We start from the raw sequence: 16,093 nt of genomic DNA, 5'->3' as shown, positions 1-16,093 counted from the left end.
CGCTTGGCTCTGGGTGCGAGTCCACCTGACGCTGATCGTCGCCCACAGCAGGTTGCCCCCCTCCCCCTCCCCCTCCCCGCGTGCTGTGGCGTCTACGACGACCTCTGCTACTGTGGACTCCGTGTAGTCGTCGGGAAGCCGTCGCATGCCGGGCGGCCGCCCTCTCTCCTCTCCTCTCCTCTCCTCTCCTCTCCTCTCCTCTCCTCTCCCTCTCCCTTTCCCTCTCCTCTCCTCTCCTCTCTCTCTCCGGATCGCCGTCCGACGGCCGGCGCCCGCGCGGTCGGCTGGCGCTGACCTTCGCCGGCGGCCACTTCCAACACGGGCGGATCCGGCCGGTCGTCCCGACCACCCGGCAGCGACGCCGACCTTGGACTCAGTGGAGTCTCGGCAACTCAGACTTGGTGGACTCCTAGAGTCTCTGCGGAGTCCGACGTCGCGGTCGGCACTGACGACGCGTGCCGTTTCGGGCCCGCCGCGGCCGGCCCGGAGCGCCGCGGCGGCGCTGCGGCCCAGTCCTGCCGGTGATCAAGTCCCCCGCTGCAACTCGTCTGGCGCGCGACTCCTCTTCGCTGACGCCGTTCCTGCCGCGTGTCAACCCCTGACGTTGAAGCGGGCGCCGACGGACTGCGGCTGCTGGCGGCCTCGTGTATGGCACAACAGCCTACTTGGGTGATGCCCTCCACCAGCCTCCGCCCTTGCTCGCCACCCGACGCTATTTCGGCGCGCCGCATAAGCCCCCTGCACCGCTCCCAGCTATCGCGCGGCATGATCACATGCATTTCAGAACTCACACACCATATATAGCACCAACGAAATAAATGAAACCACGGCGTGCTCATGGCGTCGTTAGTCGTCGGCACTAACGGAGGTAATTTCGACGCTTCAGCAGCATACCGGTGATTTATGCGCGGCACCTCAGCTACTCATACCAATTGGAAAGCGTGCAGCCAATTTTGCCAAGCTTCAGGGAGTTTCAGCAGCCAAATAGCGTCATGTATACGTACAATTTTTGCAGCTGGAGTGTCTAGTACTCAAGGCCCGGAGGCTCCAAACGTGTTTTCGTTCCATTACCGCTGTGATGTGATACGTGCCTGCCGCTATTTTCAGAGCAAATAAGAACGAGAACATACAAATGTCTTCACGTGTGAACGTCCCATTAATGATCGCAGTTTGATCATCATCATCCACGCATTTGATCAGCATTTCATCGCATTTGATCAGCATTGCCTTGTAACAAAAGCTGGAGTGTTTTCCACGTTGTTTTCTTTGACCCTGCCGCTACCTCTGCCAAGAATGAGACTTGGAACGGAGACCTTAGATGCGCCGCCCGAAACCCAGGCGCCTAAGTGACATGCTCTTCGACCCCAAACATTCTGTGCGTTGTCGACTGGGCACGATAGGGACTACCAAACACCGGGGGTTGTGAGCCATTACATATGTACGTGTACATAGACATGTAGGTCATGTGACATCACAAACATAATCGCTTGCCTCATTTATCTCTAACTTGTATATCCATAATCGTGCTTCGCTCGTCTATAATGCCAAGGTTTTTTGCGTTAACAGTTGTGTTTCTTGCATGCTTTCTATTAAGTCACTAATAACTTAGTCTTCTAAGTCTTTTTTCATCAGTAGCGTCTTTGAGCGTCCACATGTAAGTGCTATAACCTGTACCCGGCGCGAGGTCACCGTGAGAAGACGTAATTGTCGTTCAGATTAGTTTATTAGTTAGATTACAGATTAGATATCACATCCACCATTGCTCTCGTTTAGAAAAGTGAGCTTCTGTAATGAAAGAGATTCAGAGCTGGTTGTAACGCGACGCGGATCGTGCGTGTGGTTGTTGTTGTCGAGATAATGTGTTACGTTGTAACTCGGATCCAAGCTATTTTATAATGGAAATTTGGCGTGAAAAAAAGATTGAAGAACTATGCCTTGAATCGGCTGGCTTTGCCTTAGCCTGAAGTCTCCTTACCATAAAATCAAATAAAAGCATTCGAAGTTCGAAGCTAGTATTAGCCGAGTACCGACGAAACAAAGATGAGTCGCATCCCCATAGCTCGGTCTAGGTCTATATATATATATATATATATATATATATATATATACACACACACACATACATATATATATATATATATATATATATATATACATATGATATCGGGACCTCTTCTAGGATAGGCCATATCCCTCTCACTAACTGCAAATAAGCAATGTGTTGAATAATAGAAATGAGCAATTCCTGCTTACCCACAGCAGCGGGATTGGATTTAGCACAGATGCAGAAGTCATAGAGAAACGTTGCGTCAGCCTAATTTGAAGCGTCGAGTCGAGTTATAACCTCTGAGCCTACTCGTGCTCGCAGAAGTCAGCGCGGCTGAGTCTGGGGGATCTCGGGTCTAGAGACCTGGGGAAAAGGTATTTGGAGCGCCACGCTGACAACTCTGGCGAGAAAGAGCTCAAATATGTGAAAAGTATGTATACGCAATGGCCGTGATTGAGATGCATATGTATATAGATAGATATATAGATGGATAGATATATGAATAAATATATATATATATATATATATATATATATATATTTATATATTTCGCCCGCATCAATTCGAAATGGTATGCTTCTTCACCATGCTTTGATCAATTTAAACACTATCGCACACCTGGTTGTCTGTCTGAATACAACGACACCAGGACTGGAGGGATCAATTTAACCTATGAGATCCGAAGAATCACGAGAGCTTGAGGTAGTTAAGTGAAATATAAATATGCCTAAATAAGAACTCATTTGTGTCCAAGTTTAAGGTGCCACATTATGATCTTTGGGTCAAATAAGATCAAGCAAGGTCAAACTTCAGATCGGTGTCCGAATTTCTCATGCAATCATCGTTCATCTGCACACTTCTACGAAGCAGAAGTTTATGATGCATGTTTCAAGTCACTGACCCTATATAACCTTGAGAAGATCACAGTAACCCAGAATCTGCAAAATTTATGGATTTTTTGTATTGCAGTAATCATCGAGGATTACGTTCGATGGCATGCTTCAAAAAGCAAAATGATTTTGGGGTCATTCTAGGTCAGTGATCTCTTGTGACCTTTATGAAGTTCAAATAGCACATTGTTTAACCTCCATGTGGTCAAGAAATTCGAGACGAGCGTCAGAAACTAAGAAAAAAAGAACAGCAAGGCGTCAAGTGCAAAAAAAGTTTTGAACTCGACCTGAGCATCATACCTGAAAAACAGCTGTGCCGTGTAAAGTCCTTACATGGTACATCTATTTTAATAGCGAAACCTCTGCTACTGAATTGACCACAGCTATTGAGAGTTTGACGCAACTACGCTGCACCCTTCGAAAGCTATTTTTTGAGAATCTTCGGGGGTTTACCGTGACCCCAACCGGCATGACCTGATAACCCAACCTGCCAGTATTACAGTAGACCTGTCGTGCCAGTAGCACAGGTCTGCTTAAGGCCAGTTCCCACCAACTTTCCCGGCCCGGAAAACCGGGTGGATCGGTGGAGACGGAAAAAGTTGAAAATGTCGCTTTACCAATCGTCGTAAAAATACGAGCTAAGCGCTGAAAAATGCATGAACGCACTACGACATATGTCAGACTTACTTTACAAAGCTGCTGTTACGTTAAGGGCTCATTTACTTATACCGCTTATACCACTTTAAGTCGTGCAGTTGAAGAACGGCACGAGCTGTATGGTGTCAGACTAGCTCTGAGTGAGACAAATCCGTGGCTCTCACATTGAAATAATTAATGATGCTATTTCAACTAATCAAGTAGTCTCCGCTGGAACCGGTTAATAATTCATTTTGAGAAGGTTATTAATGAACCAAAAAAGTGTCATCAGGCCGACAGTGGTCATTGACGGCGCCTCTGTCGTTCCAGACCGCTACGGTCGCGGCTCCCTGGCCGCTTGCCCCTCCCGCTGGCGCCGAGGCACGGCGCGATAGCGGCCTTCATGACCAGCTCACGCTGTGGATGAACCGATGGTGTCGTGGTGTACACCAGACCCCTTTCTCGGCCTCCATCCCCAGTTCACGCTGTGGATGGACCGACGGTGTCACCGTATACACCAGGCCCCTTTCTGGAATTCTTCAGCGCCGAGTACACCGACCATGTCGTGGTGTTTATCAGGCCCCTTCCTCAGACTCCTCAGCGCCGAGTACACCGGCGTTGTCGTGGTGATTATCAGGCCCCTTTCTCGGACTCCTCAGCGCCGAGTACACCGACCATGTCGTGGTGTTTATCAGGCCCCTTTCTCGGACTCCTCAGCGCCGAGTACACCGGCGGTGTCGTGGTGTTTATCAGGCCCCTTTCTCGGACTCCTCAGCGCCGAGTACACCGGCAGTGTCGTGGTGTTTATCAGGCCCCTTCCTCAGACTCCTCAGCGCCGAGTACACCGGCGTTGTCGTGGTGATTATCAGGCCCCTTTCTCAGACTCCTCGGCGCCGAGTACAGTGCCATCCAGGTTATCCCATTCTCTTCAGGGACGCGGGAGCCCTTACGACCGCGCTTTTTCTTAACCTGCAATCTGTTGGCGGCCGACGTGTGGGTGATTTCCGACAGCCTCACTTCCTGTTAGCTCTACGTTCTCTTTACGTGAGAACGTTCCCGGAAGGCGACCGATATCATTAAAATCTTCGCCGGGAAACGCGAACTTTCACCATTGAGTGTTTGCATTTTCTGCTGCATTGTACTGTTTTACGTTAATCTTTACTGATTACTAAGGGAACGCGAAGAACGTCGCCACACCCCTTTTAGGAAACGCAAGAGACTGCATTTACCATATTAGCGTTCAGGGGTTATGGCACGGTGCCCGCGATTTGGCCCTGGGCTCCCACGAGGGAGTCCAAAGCACTAACCACTCGGCCATTACGCTCGACCATTATGTCTCGATCTAGTGCTAGGTGGTGGTACACGATTTGTGCCAAATGTCTTGCCTCAATACGTATCCATCGCGGTCTCATGCTAGAAGAGCAGCAAAACTGGGCCCATGGTCAGGAAGGTGGTAGTTGGCGTGAATTATCAGCATCAAATTTGCTGTCACCATTTAAGCTCCAACTTGGAGGTGGGCATCAGACTATCATCTGACGCCTCAGGGGAGCGACTTAGCAGTTACAGAACTCACCTGTGCACGACGTTTAGATAGTTGTTTCTAGGGAGCTGTGTTTGGCGCATCGCACGGACGTTGGCCCGGGCGCTCCCTGAGCCAATTAAACGGCCCGCCAGTCCATCTGACCATCACGCCCGCCCAATGGCTGACTTCGAGCACCGCTCGGCAGACTCCAGAACTCCTTGACCATCTCAACGATCCGGATATCTGGTTTTAGCGCACTGCTTCGATTCCAGGATCGCGTCGGGCTCGCTAGCGCCTGGCCTTGACTGGTTAACAGCCTCTGGACATTCCCAGTCGATAATTCATCAACTCCACCGGCGGGGGCGGAGTTTGCGCATCACGGGTCTGGAGTCTGTTCTGGCGGGCAATTTCGGACGCTCGTAGTCTCGGAGGGAGGAGAAGGGATGCCATCAGCCGACGGCTCGTACCATCGGCGGACGGGGCCGGTGGGTACCATCGTTTAAGGCTGCCGCTATTCATTGGTCGCCAGCTAGTAGTCTGCCATCGTTGTAATCGCCCAATGAATATCTCTGCGGTGGCATACCATCTGTTTCATTCTGTGCATATCTTATGCTATATATATATATATATATATATATATATATATATATATATATATTCTTCATGTTAAATCCATTAAGAAAGGAAAATGTATTGAGGAGTATTATATTTTTAACGGAGACATTTTCGTCCTTATTGCGCTCCGGAAACTATACGCCGCTGCTTAAAATTGAAACATGCGTACAGCTTACTTGAGTGTAGCGCTGACTTTGGCTTGGAAAAGTAATACTGTTTTTAAAAAAAAACTACATGCATTCATAATTAAGTTGAGGAATTGTTTCACATTTATTAACCAATGCCTTCTTGCACATTGAAGCACTTTGTCCACGAGAACTTAACGTGCGAAGGACCAGGAGATCACGACCTTTTTTGCATAAAATCTAAGCTCCTGACTTTGTCCCTCACTCTGCGCTCGTCATGGACATGGCAGGATCGCCCAGGATGATTGAGGTCAGTGTGCCGGTGCCGCTACCACGAACTGGGGACCGGGCCAGTCAGGACGGGGTGGACGACACCAGCCCAAGCGTCCTGCCCTTCGTGCGCTCGTCCGAGTGCCGCACAGGTGCCGGCCTCTGGTCTACGCCGATGGCGACCCTTGGGCACCGCCGCCGTCCGACAGCTCTCTCCGACCGAAGCTCTCTCATGGATAGCTCTCCCCGTCCGAAGCTCTCACGTGACCATGGTGAACAACTGCTCAGACTTCAGCACAGTTGGAGCCTGTCACATAGTAACCGTGGAAATAAGTGTACATTTAGCGCCTCTTGTCATTTGCCGTGGCATCGCTTAGCGCCAGCTGTCGACCAACCTGCGGGGGACCAAACTGTAGGCAGGCAGACAGGCTCGAGCCCAAGAATCTCCGCACATGATCGCCGGCAGACGCTCGACGAGACGCGTTGAAACACTCATGGTCTGATTTTGATCAAATTTGAGGGGTGGGTCATATTATGACGTCATATCGGAAATCTTAAGATAACGTTTGTAGGCATCATGGGTTTTGCATAACTCACGACGTCCCAGTATAGAAAATGTAATCCATGGGTCATGAAGTCCACCGCGGATCGCAATATATCACTGCGGATTTCATAATCCGTGGGCTATGAGGCCCAAGTTATTGCTCTCATGCGCTACGGAATCCTTCCTGCTGGCACTCAGCCGTCATTATAAAGACGTCGGTCCAATGACATACTGCATGCTACAAATTTTAAAGGGCAACGCAATAGCCTAAATACTTCAACTACACAAGAGCTGTGCCGAAAGCAATCAATTCACTCAGCCCCGCCCATGTACAGCCCCGAGACCTGCTGTAGTGTAATGCAACGTCACGTGTAATATACGTGGTGTGGTAGATGTCAGGTGTCTAGTTCATATATCAAGTAATTCTTGACTTGCACTGTGGTCCCACCTCCATCGACATCAGCAGTCGCCTGGCCGTGCCCGCCAGCGTGACCGCTCGTGGGAGCAGCGCTACGTTCTGATTGGCTTACTAGTTTGGAGAACTTTCCTAGACAGGCTAGTTTTGAAGAAACGCACATTGATTCCTAACCGTGAGGCGAATAAATCACTAGCTTGGCGGCCCACATGAAGATGTCGTTTTTATCTTTACGTCTTCAACGTATGACAATAAGGGCCAAGGCTGAACTTCCTGCAAAAAGGGAACAAGGCTTAACTGTACAGCCTAGCGGATATTTTCGTGGCTCATCCAGTGGCCGCGAACTACTTCGCAGCACTCACTTTCCTCTGCAATCTCTTGCCAACTGCGACCCAGTCTGTTCGGGTGTAGGAGCCAAGCATGTTCATCAAGATTTAATCATGATAGACGTGCCATGTTTCTGGCGTTAGTTCCCACCGCATACGTCATGTACATTCAGAAGGCCAACCTTTTAAATTGATGACACAGAGGGCACACAAAGTTTTATTAATGCGACATAAAAAGCAGTAAACACGACACAACATGAGGAACAAAGCCATTTTAGAAGCTGGCCCCGGCTCAAGCCGCGGACTATGCTTTTTTGCAGGCATCGCTTGGTCACGTTAGGCATGAGGTGGACTAGACTGAGAATCACGCATATATGCCGTTGTGACATAATGAGTGTTTTGATACAGTCCGTAGTTCTTAATTAGCAAACATTTTCCACATTCTCATTAATGAATCAGTCCTCACAACACAAAAGACGTTTCAGGCCATGGTTTGCATTGTGAGTTGCTGACGCAAAATCAGACGAGTCATGTACCGTGAGATCCGGGAAAATGTTTGAGTGAAGGCACATATACAGCGACTGAATGTCAGCGGGCAAAACAAAGCTACCACACGAACAAAAAACAGACGTGCTCATCGTTGGCCACCAGCTGGCATGTAGTATCATCTACGTACCACCAGAGTTAGAAATAATAAAATACGCCCCGGGAATCGTCCCTAACTCACTTGCAGTGCGAAATACAACAGGAGTTTTATGCTTGAAATGATTGGTGTTTTATCTCCGTCCTTCCTATTTCGCCAGTTCAGATTGTCGGAGTTTGGTGGGGCGAGGGAAACTCATTTTGTCGCCTTCATATCTAGAAATTGTGTGCCCGCAACGACGTTACTGGAGTTTAGCCGCCAAACAAAAAAGCAGTAAATACCGCCATATTCGAGAATCCCCTGTGGTGTCTGCGCATATTGAAACATTGATTTAGTTAAGCATGACAGTCTGAAAATACAACACGGGCGTGGAGCAAACAATCTAAAACTACCGCCCTGTCATAAGATTGGCGGGTTACTGACTAACCGCTGACATGAAGTCACCAGCAGGTCCGATCGGTCAAATAGATCCGAAAAAATCATCGCCGGCTCTCAAACTGGGAAAATGGACCTAACAAAGGCGTGAAGCTTCGCAAAATGACTTGTGCAAGGACCGAACAGAGAAAAATGACAACCTATATTCCAAAATACCAAAAAACGAACTCCCTCCGGTTTGAGCCTCTCTCTTCTCGAAGTTGTGAGGCAGTTGGAAACGTGGCGTTTCATCTCACATAAATGCTCTGATTCACGTACACTGTCGGGGCGCAGTCAGAGCTTTGGCGACGGGTGAAGGCGGGAGAAATGGCTCACAAAGAGCCCCACCTCCAAAGAAGGGCCAAAAATGTGTAGTGACACGGTCAACCCATGTTAGCCAGAAAACGTTCGTCATTTAGCCGGGAATAGAGAAGTGAGAAAAGTTATGTAACGTAGTTTTGAGCATGAGCGCTCGCAAACTTTGTAAGAAAAACCTCCACACCCGGCGCTACAGTCTCCTTAGATCGCGCGGTGTCGGCTTCGCCCTGATCTTGCGGCTAACACTAAGCTTCGGCTACAACGAGCGGGCGAAAATGAAAACGCATCTGAAAGCAGTACCTTTGAGCCCTTAAGAACATCAATTCGTACATTAAGACGATATCCTGGGTGAATATGTCACCTATGCGATTGCTAGATTGCTGGTAAGACCAAACTTTCCTCTACAGCACCACGAAGTGTTGTAATCTGCTGGTGAAACTGAAAGGGTCAAGATAGCATCTATGTTTTGGCATTGCCGTTAGCTGTTAATCTGTGCCGACGAGAGCCTCAAAATTATAAAAAAGATAAGCCCCGCCTAATCTTTCAACGATACCAATATATTTTGAAAAACTTCCGGAAGCATTATTTCACCAGCCCCCATTCAGCCCCCCCCCCCCAAGTTGGGTTCCAGTCCCCCAATTCGAGGAGGGAGAGATCCAAATCCGTAGAGGCACCTGTCTGTTGGTGTTGTTCGGGTAGATCGCGTCATCTTTCGCAGTTCTCCAACGCCTTCCTCCCAACTCCTTTTGTAAAAATACGCTCCTGTGCCCGGTCATTTCCCAGTTTGAGAGCTGGCAGTGGTTTTACGGATCTATTTGACCAATCGGACCTACTGGTGACCTCGTGCCTGCACGTGGACGATAATCCTCCCGTAGTGTGGCAGGCAGTAGTTTTAGGCTGTTTTGCACGAAGCCCGTGGTGTATTTTCAGACGGCCATGCGCAACTAAACCAATGCTTCAATACACGCGTGGTGTCCATGTTTAGTATCAGTAAGGATGCGTGCTAACTGACAAATTCTAACCATCGTAACGATCTAGTAAGGCATTTCACTTTCGTAAAGTGCTGTATGAGAGCAGCTGGTTTCACATTTGGGGCCAAATTTTTCCGTTAACGTTTGCATGCACGTTTTGCACCGCGTTATAATTATCAATAATTTTTAGAATGTGCGGCACTTGGTAGCATAATTCTTTGGAAGGGATTTGGCGCCAAACAAACAAATACTTTGGACTAGTTAGTCATTACTGAATATGCAATACGGTTCTTGTTAAATTTCGCACGCACTCCCCAAAGGCACCCGATTTAATGTCAACTCATCCCAATATCATTTGGGGCTTTTTGTAATCCTATGTTTGCTATTTTTGAGAGCTAACCGTTTTATCATGTTATGTGGACCTGAAAGTAGCAGTCGAAGCTCATCACTTTTCACACAGCCCTAGCTGCAAATGTCCATGGCAATGGCAATCAAAGGTCAAAACCATGCCAGAAGCGACAAATGTTTGATGCCAGAAGACGAAAGCCACACAAACTCTTGGTCTCGGCTCTTACATACTGTGAAGTTTACACATACTACAAGATTCCACATCGACTGAAGCCAATGGATAACACAGTATTGTTGGCCTTATTTCTCACAAAATAGCCGGGAGAAGGGAGGGGTACACGTATTAGATCTCACAAGCGCCCGATGTATTTATCTTTTCTTTTCCCGGTTCTTCTGCGAAGAATAAGGCTAACAGCATTGCCTTATCTATAACTATAATGTCTTCCGCAAATGCACTTAGCAACTTCCGTAGTCTCGTAATCTCGTAATAATGTTCTCGGCAGTGGAATGGTCTAATCACATTCAGCTGAGTACTTCGGCTCAAGAACAGAGCCAAGGATCTTGGATACAGGACCCGTCGCCATAATACACTGTGGAATCCAGGATACATCTTTGACATCCAGGAGCACTGAAACACTTGCGATAATTGCAAGCTATATTCCAGTAATCCAGCCCATTTCAGGCACCTTATAGCTGTCCGGATCACAATGTCATTCATCCACATACTTCTAGAATACCCCACGTTCTTCTACACACTACCAGTCATTGCACAGTCTGTGAGAGGCATGCTTATTGCTAATCTATCAGTAATGTTAACACAATGCATAATTTAGGTAGCGGACATGGTGCCGCTCTTGGCTTTGCTTATTGCATGCTGGGCAGCTAGTTCTTCACGACCCGCTTTCTCTTTCCGAATAAAATGTTGTCATTCCCGTCTTGCCGCCTTTACTTGTTTCATATTTTGATGATGATGAAGACAGGCCTGCCATACCCACCAGTTTGTGCCACAGCATCATATATTGTTTGATGATTCAGAGTTTTTACTTTGAATCCAGCATGCAGACTTTGCAACTGTTTTGAGCGACTAGTTTAGCGGGCACTGCCTTGCGCACGGCCTGCTTTGGTGAAGCCGACATTTTGCGTACGCCGTGCCCAGAATCGTGGAATGGTGTTGTGCTTTGTAGTACCCAACGTCGCCCTCCTACCGGCAGTACAGTACTCGCAAACCTGCGCTGCGTGTAATCCATACAGCGAAGTTTAGCACTGGGTTTTTGGGGGCATTTTTGAACATGCTTTGATTCCCCATAAATTTGTGTTTTCTCAGAGTCGCCATGGCAGTAATGTGTAGCATAATCGTACCTTACATAGGCTATCATTTTATCATTTTTTAAGATTTAATCCAAACCTTTTGAATGGATGGATTTATGCGATCAGAGCTGACGCCAAGCAGCACTCGTTGTGCGAGCCATGACCCATATCATCCGATCGCGCAGTTCCAGGTCAACGGAGAAATTTGGTGGCGAGAGCTTAATGAGCCGCAATGCGCCGCTATGCTCGACACTGTTCGTCCTGCCCCCTGACATGACCTGACCTTTATTGCGGCTGCTGCCACCGGCCCCAGGGCATATCTGTCAAGGGTAAATAGCGAGCGCCTAAAGCGCCTCGAGCTCATTTTTCCGCGGTAGGGTGAATCGAAAAGCAGGTCCTCTAACCAACTACGCCATCTGGACGGACTGTCACAACGCTTAACAGAAAACCGTGCCTTATATCAAGCTTAAATCATGAGATACGTTGGTGTTGCTCACAATTCGGCGGTGAGGTCGATTCCGATTTACTAACTTGGAAATGCTCGCACTTTTCATGAATGACTTCAGCCTGCTGAGTCCCGAATAGCTTGGCAAGAGGACGAGGCATTTCCCTTACGACCAATGTATGATGGTTGCGACCTTATTTGATACCTGACGAAAATGAGGGCTGAGACACTTCAATCTGTTGCTTCTGCTGACAAACAAAATGCACTCCGGGTGGCGAAAATGAAAGTTGACCCGCCCCTATTCGCCGCTTCTGCTGTGAAACAGACTACACACCGTTCGTGGCCCGCATTAAAGCCAATTTGTTGACCCAGTCCGGTATACCCACAGATGGGGTGGCAGCCATCCGGGAGATGTCCGAGTTCATTACGTTATCTGCCGAGTCTTTACCGAGTCTATTACTTTATCACCGAGTCTTTAATGTGGAGCTCAAACGGCAGCCCCCTAGTGACGGAAATGCGACGGTCCTCTGCTGTGTTACGTGATCAAGCGCCAGGGGGTTCGAGTTTCAGAAGGGGTTTTCAGCCCATCTTAGATGGTCATGCGACCGATGTTCTCCATCGGAAGCGTCTCACTAGATATCACGGTACAGAATACTCCAAAGCGCACGTTGACCACCGGGAACTGATTCATTTGAATCAAACTGCCGGCATGGAAAGTTGTTCGAAGCTACATTAGTTCAGTTATTCAGTTTTAAGGATGCGTCAACTGCATTGGTTATTTACGCCAAAAAAGCTGAAGCTGAATCGAATTGCAAGCCATAAGCAACAAGATAAACTACGGCAACAACCTTAAGTCTGTTGTGGCTGGCCAATCAGGCTAAACGGCCCAACGCTTGCCACGCGTGTGGCAGTAAGACTTTGGCTCTGCTGACAGCCGACGGAGCTTATCTTTTACGCAGAAGCCAAGGACGCCAGGTTTTCACTGAACTGGAATATTTCAAATAACGTATTCTTTTGAAGAACACATTATGAACTGCCATGCGATTGGTAGCGGAATCCATTTAGTCATAAAGTCTATTGAACCACTCAGCTTTGACCGACTGATACGCCAGAGGTTTGGGATGAAAATAATGCGTTTGATTGTCGTCAGCCAGGGCTCCAATTGAAGCTCCATCCAAAAAGTTACCTAAAGTGGAAAATCTTACCTGTTAAGAAAACTACGCTTTGCAGCCCGACGCCCAGCTATCATGTTTCTAGTTCCATATGCGCAAGACTACATTTCCACCTGAAAGATGGCACACATTCCTTCAGAGCTAATTGCGCGGGCCACAGAAGGCTGTAGGCGTTTCTCACCCGCAGCTGCACGTCACCGGAACGCTCCAGGAATTCGTCTACGAACTCGGCCGCTTCGCTGTCACACAGCTTACGGGACATGCTGCGAGAGCAGTTGTTCAGCTTATTGTATGTGCTGAAAGATAGAGCATAACCCATCAGCGGACCCGCTAACCGTATTCAGCTGGCACTTCTGTCTGCTGTCACGGTACAGGAGCACGAGGGAGGAGACAACGTTCCCGCCATTTTTCCAAGTGAAACGTTGAGTGATGATGGATGACAAGCATCCCCAAGACCTCCGCTTTTTGAGATGATTCCGCTTTTCTCGACGCCTGTACAGACGAGGCTGTTTGTTAGCGGTCAGATGCCAAGCAGCTGTTGGGATGTAACTAGGCCGCGCCTGTTCGGGTAACTCGCCTGATCGGGTAACCGCGCCTGTTCGCGCTCCGAGGGCCCAGAGGCCCCAGCTTACCAGCACGTCTCGGGCGTGGCGTGCGCGTTGTCGCCTCTCTCGATGTGGTACACTGTTTTCTTGTATAGATAGCCGCAGTAGTTGTAGTCGATGGTGACCAGCCTCAGACATGGGATGTGCTCCAGAAACCCTGGCGATAAGTTTCAGCGGGAATGTTCAGCACGAAGTGTCGTAGGAATGGGAACATTTGGCTGCTGCAACGTTCGATCCTGTTTATTCCCACCACTTTCTCGCCCACGCCGCAATTGCCAGAACACTCAGTATTAGGCAGATAACGTTGCACCGCAAGCAAGCAACACAACTGCGCCAACATTTCTGGACATCAACTTTGGAGGTCGGTAAGGCCCTGGCCACAGCCGCTCCCGTGCACAAAGTGATTGCTCTACCAAGCACAGCATCCAACGCCGGCGTAACAGGGATATCGCGGAACGCGAAACGCTGGAACTGCCCGTTGTCGTTGCTCGGCTTCACGGAACGACCTCCGCTTACGGTTTCTGAACTCCCCCGGCTGGCATATGTCGTTCATGATGCCCTTGGTGCTGGACGCCGTCTGCAGGTACACCTCGCGATCCGTCTTGTCGAAGCAGTTGCTGATGTACGAAGTCACGCACTCGACGGCCTTGCGGGTCATCCTGCCGGCGGGGACGTGGCGTGAGCGCCTACACAACCACCGCGTTTGTTCAAACGGAATGCAGTCTGGGGCTGGGATAAGCGCATGCAACACACCCTTTTATATTATGATCTGGGAATAGTTGAACGTCTTTTGGGCTCGTGCCAAGACCTTCGCCTGCCCCATCGGCTGTCAAACTTTACTATCAGACCAATGGCGTTTAGTTTCACGGTCAGTTAATAACGTGCTAGCTCTCTTGGTGTTAAATATTGCGACTGAAAAGTTTATCGGTGTTAACAGGTTTTGGACGCCCTGTGTGTTCCCTACACATAAGAAACATGATACCGTGACTGAACTGTGTAATTGGGCCCTTAAAACAAAACAAAAAACAAAACATACAGCAAGGCTACTGAAAACCGAGGGGTGGGCCATGACAGCCAGTTCTCAGAACGTTCTCAGTTTCCAAAGCGGGACGTCACTATCAGCAAAATGCAGCCATGTCTGCTCCAGATCAGTTCAGCCGTTCCGCCCACAATCACGCTGGAGATTGATCCCGCGCGGTAGCCGCATCACAATGGGAGCATAATTCTCGCAGACCGAAAATTCTTGCGAATGGACTTGCTTGTGCTCTCAATAGTGGTCGTTTTCCGGTGTGCTGTGCTATAACGACCCGAAATACTGCATTTCCTTCGCATGCATCTCACGTACGTCTAATCAATGTCCATTCCAAGGCCATGGTTAGGGCAATTTAGTCGTGTGGAACCCTTAAGGGAGGCATAAAGCAACTGCTATCGCAACCCGCATAACTGACTACAACAGAATGAACTCTACATGTATGCTTTCCCTTACAATCACCGTACAAAACGAGCCTTCCCTTGCTTCTGAGCAAAACAAAGGAAGGAAAAAAGGAGCCAAAAAGGCCACTGCCTGCGGAGAAGATGAAAGCAGCGGATAGGCTCCGTTGGCTCTGGTGGATCCGAGGACGGGACAAATTGGACCTCTGGGTCCGCTTCTGGGCGGGGTTCGGAGCACTGAGCAGTCATAACGGCGTCTGGCGTGGGCGGCTGCCACCTGGCCGCCCGTCAACGACCCCGCAAGCCGCCGCTTGCCGCCCAGAGGCAGTCGCCTCGGCTGGCGTCAGGTGTGGACACCGCAGGGCACTGACGCCGCCCGAGCGGTCCTACGCGCTGACCTGGCGGCCGCGGCCACGCCTCATTAGCCGCCGACTTAAGGCAGGCGCCATTACGGCTACGCGCTGATTGACGTCATTAATCACGACCCGCGAGTGTAGCACTGCACCGTGACCGCGACTGGGACAGCGTGCAGGGCCAGCCGGCCGGTACCCCAAGCCGCCACCGGCTAGAACTCTGGACCGAAGTTTGCAGCAAACAATATTAGGAGGCCAATTAGCATTGGAGAGCCAACATTGGTAGGGAAAGGGGAGGGGCAAAGTCCTCACGAAATAATACAGAAAGACGTCCCTGATGTCCCGGAACAGCGAATGGACTTCAGGGACTTCCTTGCAAGCAGTCGTTTTCAACAAATGGCCAAGATTCATTTGTTGTAGTAGGATCAAGGCATGCTGGTTTACATCTGAATTTTGTGACTTTGTTGCTATGAACCAGGAATAAGGGTCTTGTATTTGTGAGCAAACCCGTGAGAACCACATATAACATCCGATGTACTCAACAGAGCAAATTAGATCCAGGAACCATATTCAGGGTCCTCGAAAGAGCCAAGGAGAAACAGGGTTTGGGCTTTCGTTTGGTCAAAAGATCCAGTGGAAATTGGGATCCATGTTCTTGTTTTCTCGAAGGAAACAGCGGAAACCTGGATTAAGGA

At 49.1% G+C, this 16,093-nt stretch overlaps 1 protein-coding gene across 1 annotated transcript in view; it reads right to left on the bottom strand.

Annotated features, from left to right (window-relative positions):
- Positions 1 to 16,093, bottom strand: part of LOC119113226 (uncharacterized) — a 72,123-nt gene that overhangs the window by 13,144 nt on the left and 42,886 nt on the right. Inside the window, exons 4-6 of the mRNA XM_037237577.1 lie at positions 14,131 to 14,273; positions 13,642 to 13,771; positions 13,191 to 13,305 (exon numbers count right to left, since the gene is read on the bottom strand). Coding sequence (XP_037093472.1) covers positions 13,191 to 13,305; positions 13,642 to 13,771; positions 14,131 to 14,273 — 388 coding nt within the window. The remainder of the gene's footprint in view (positions 1 to 13,190; positions 13,306 to 13,641; positions 13,772 to 14,130; positions 14,274 to 16,093) is intronic.

Source organism: Pollicipes pollicipes, unplaced genomic scaffold, assembly GCF_011947565.3.
Source record: "Pollicipes pollicipes isolate AB1234 unplaced genomic scaffold, Ppol_2.1 Scaffold_7261;HRSCAF=8764_pilon_pilon_pilon, whole genome shotgun sequence".
NCBI lineage: Eukaryota > Metazoa > Arthropoda > Thecostraca > Pollicipedomorpha > Pollicipedidae > Pollicipes > Pollicipes pollicipes.
This window is presented reverse-complemented; position numbering and strand designations above follow the sequence as displayed.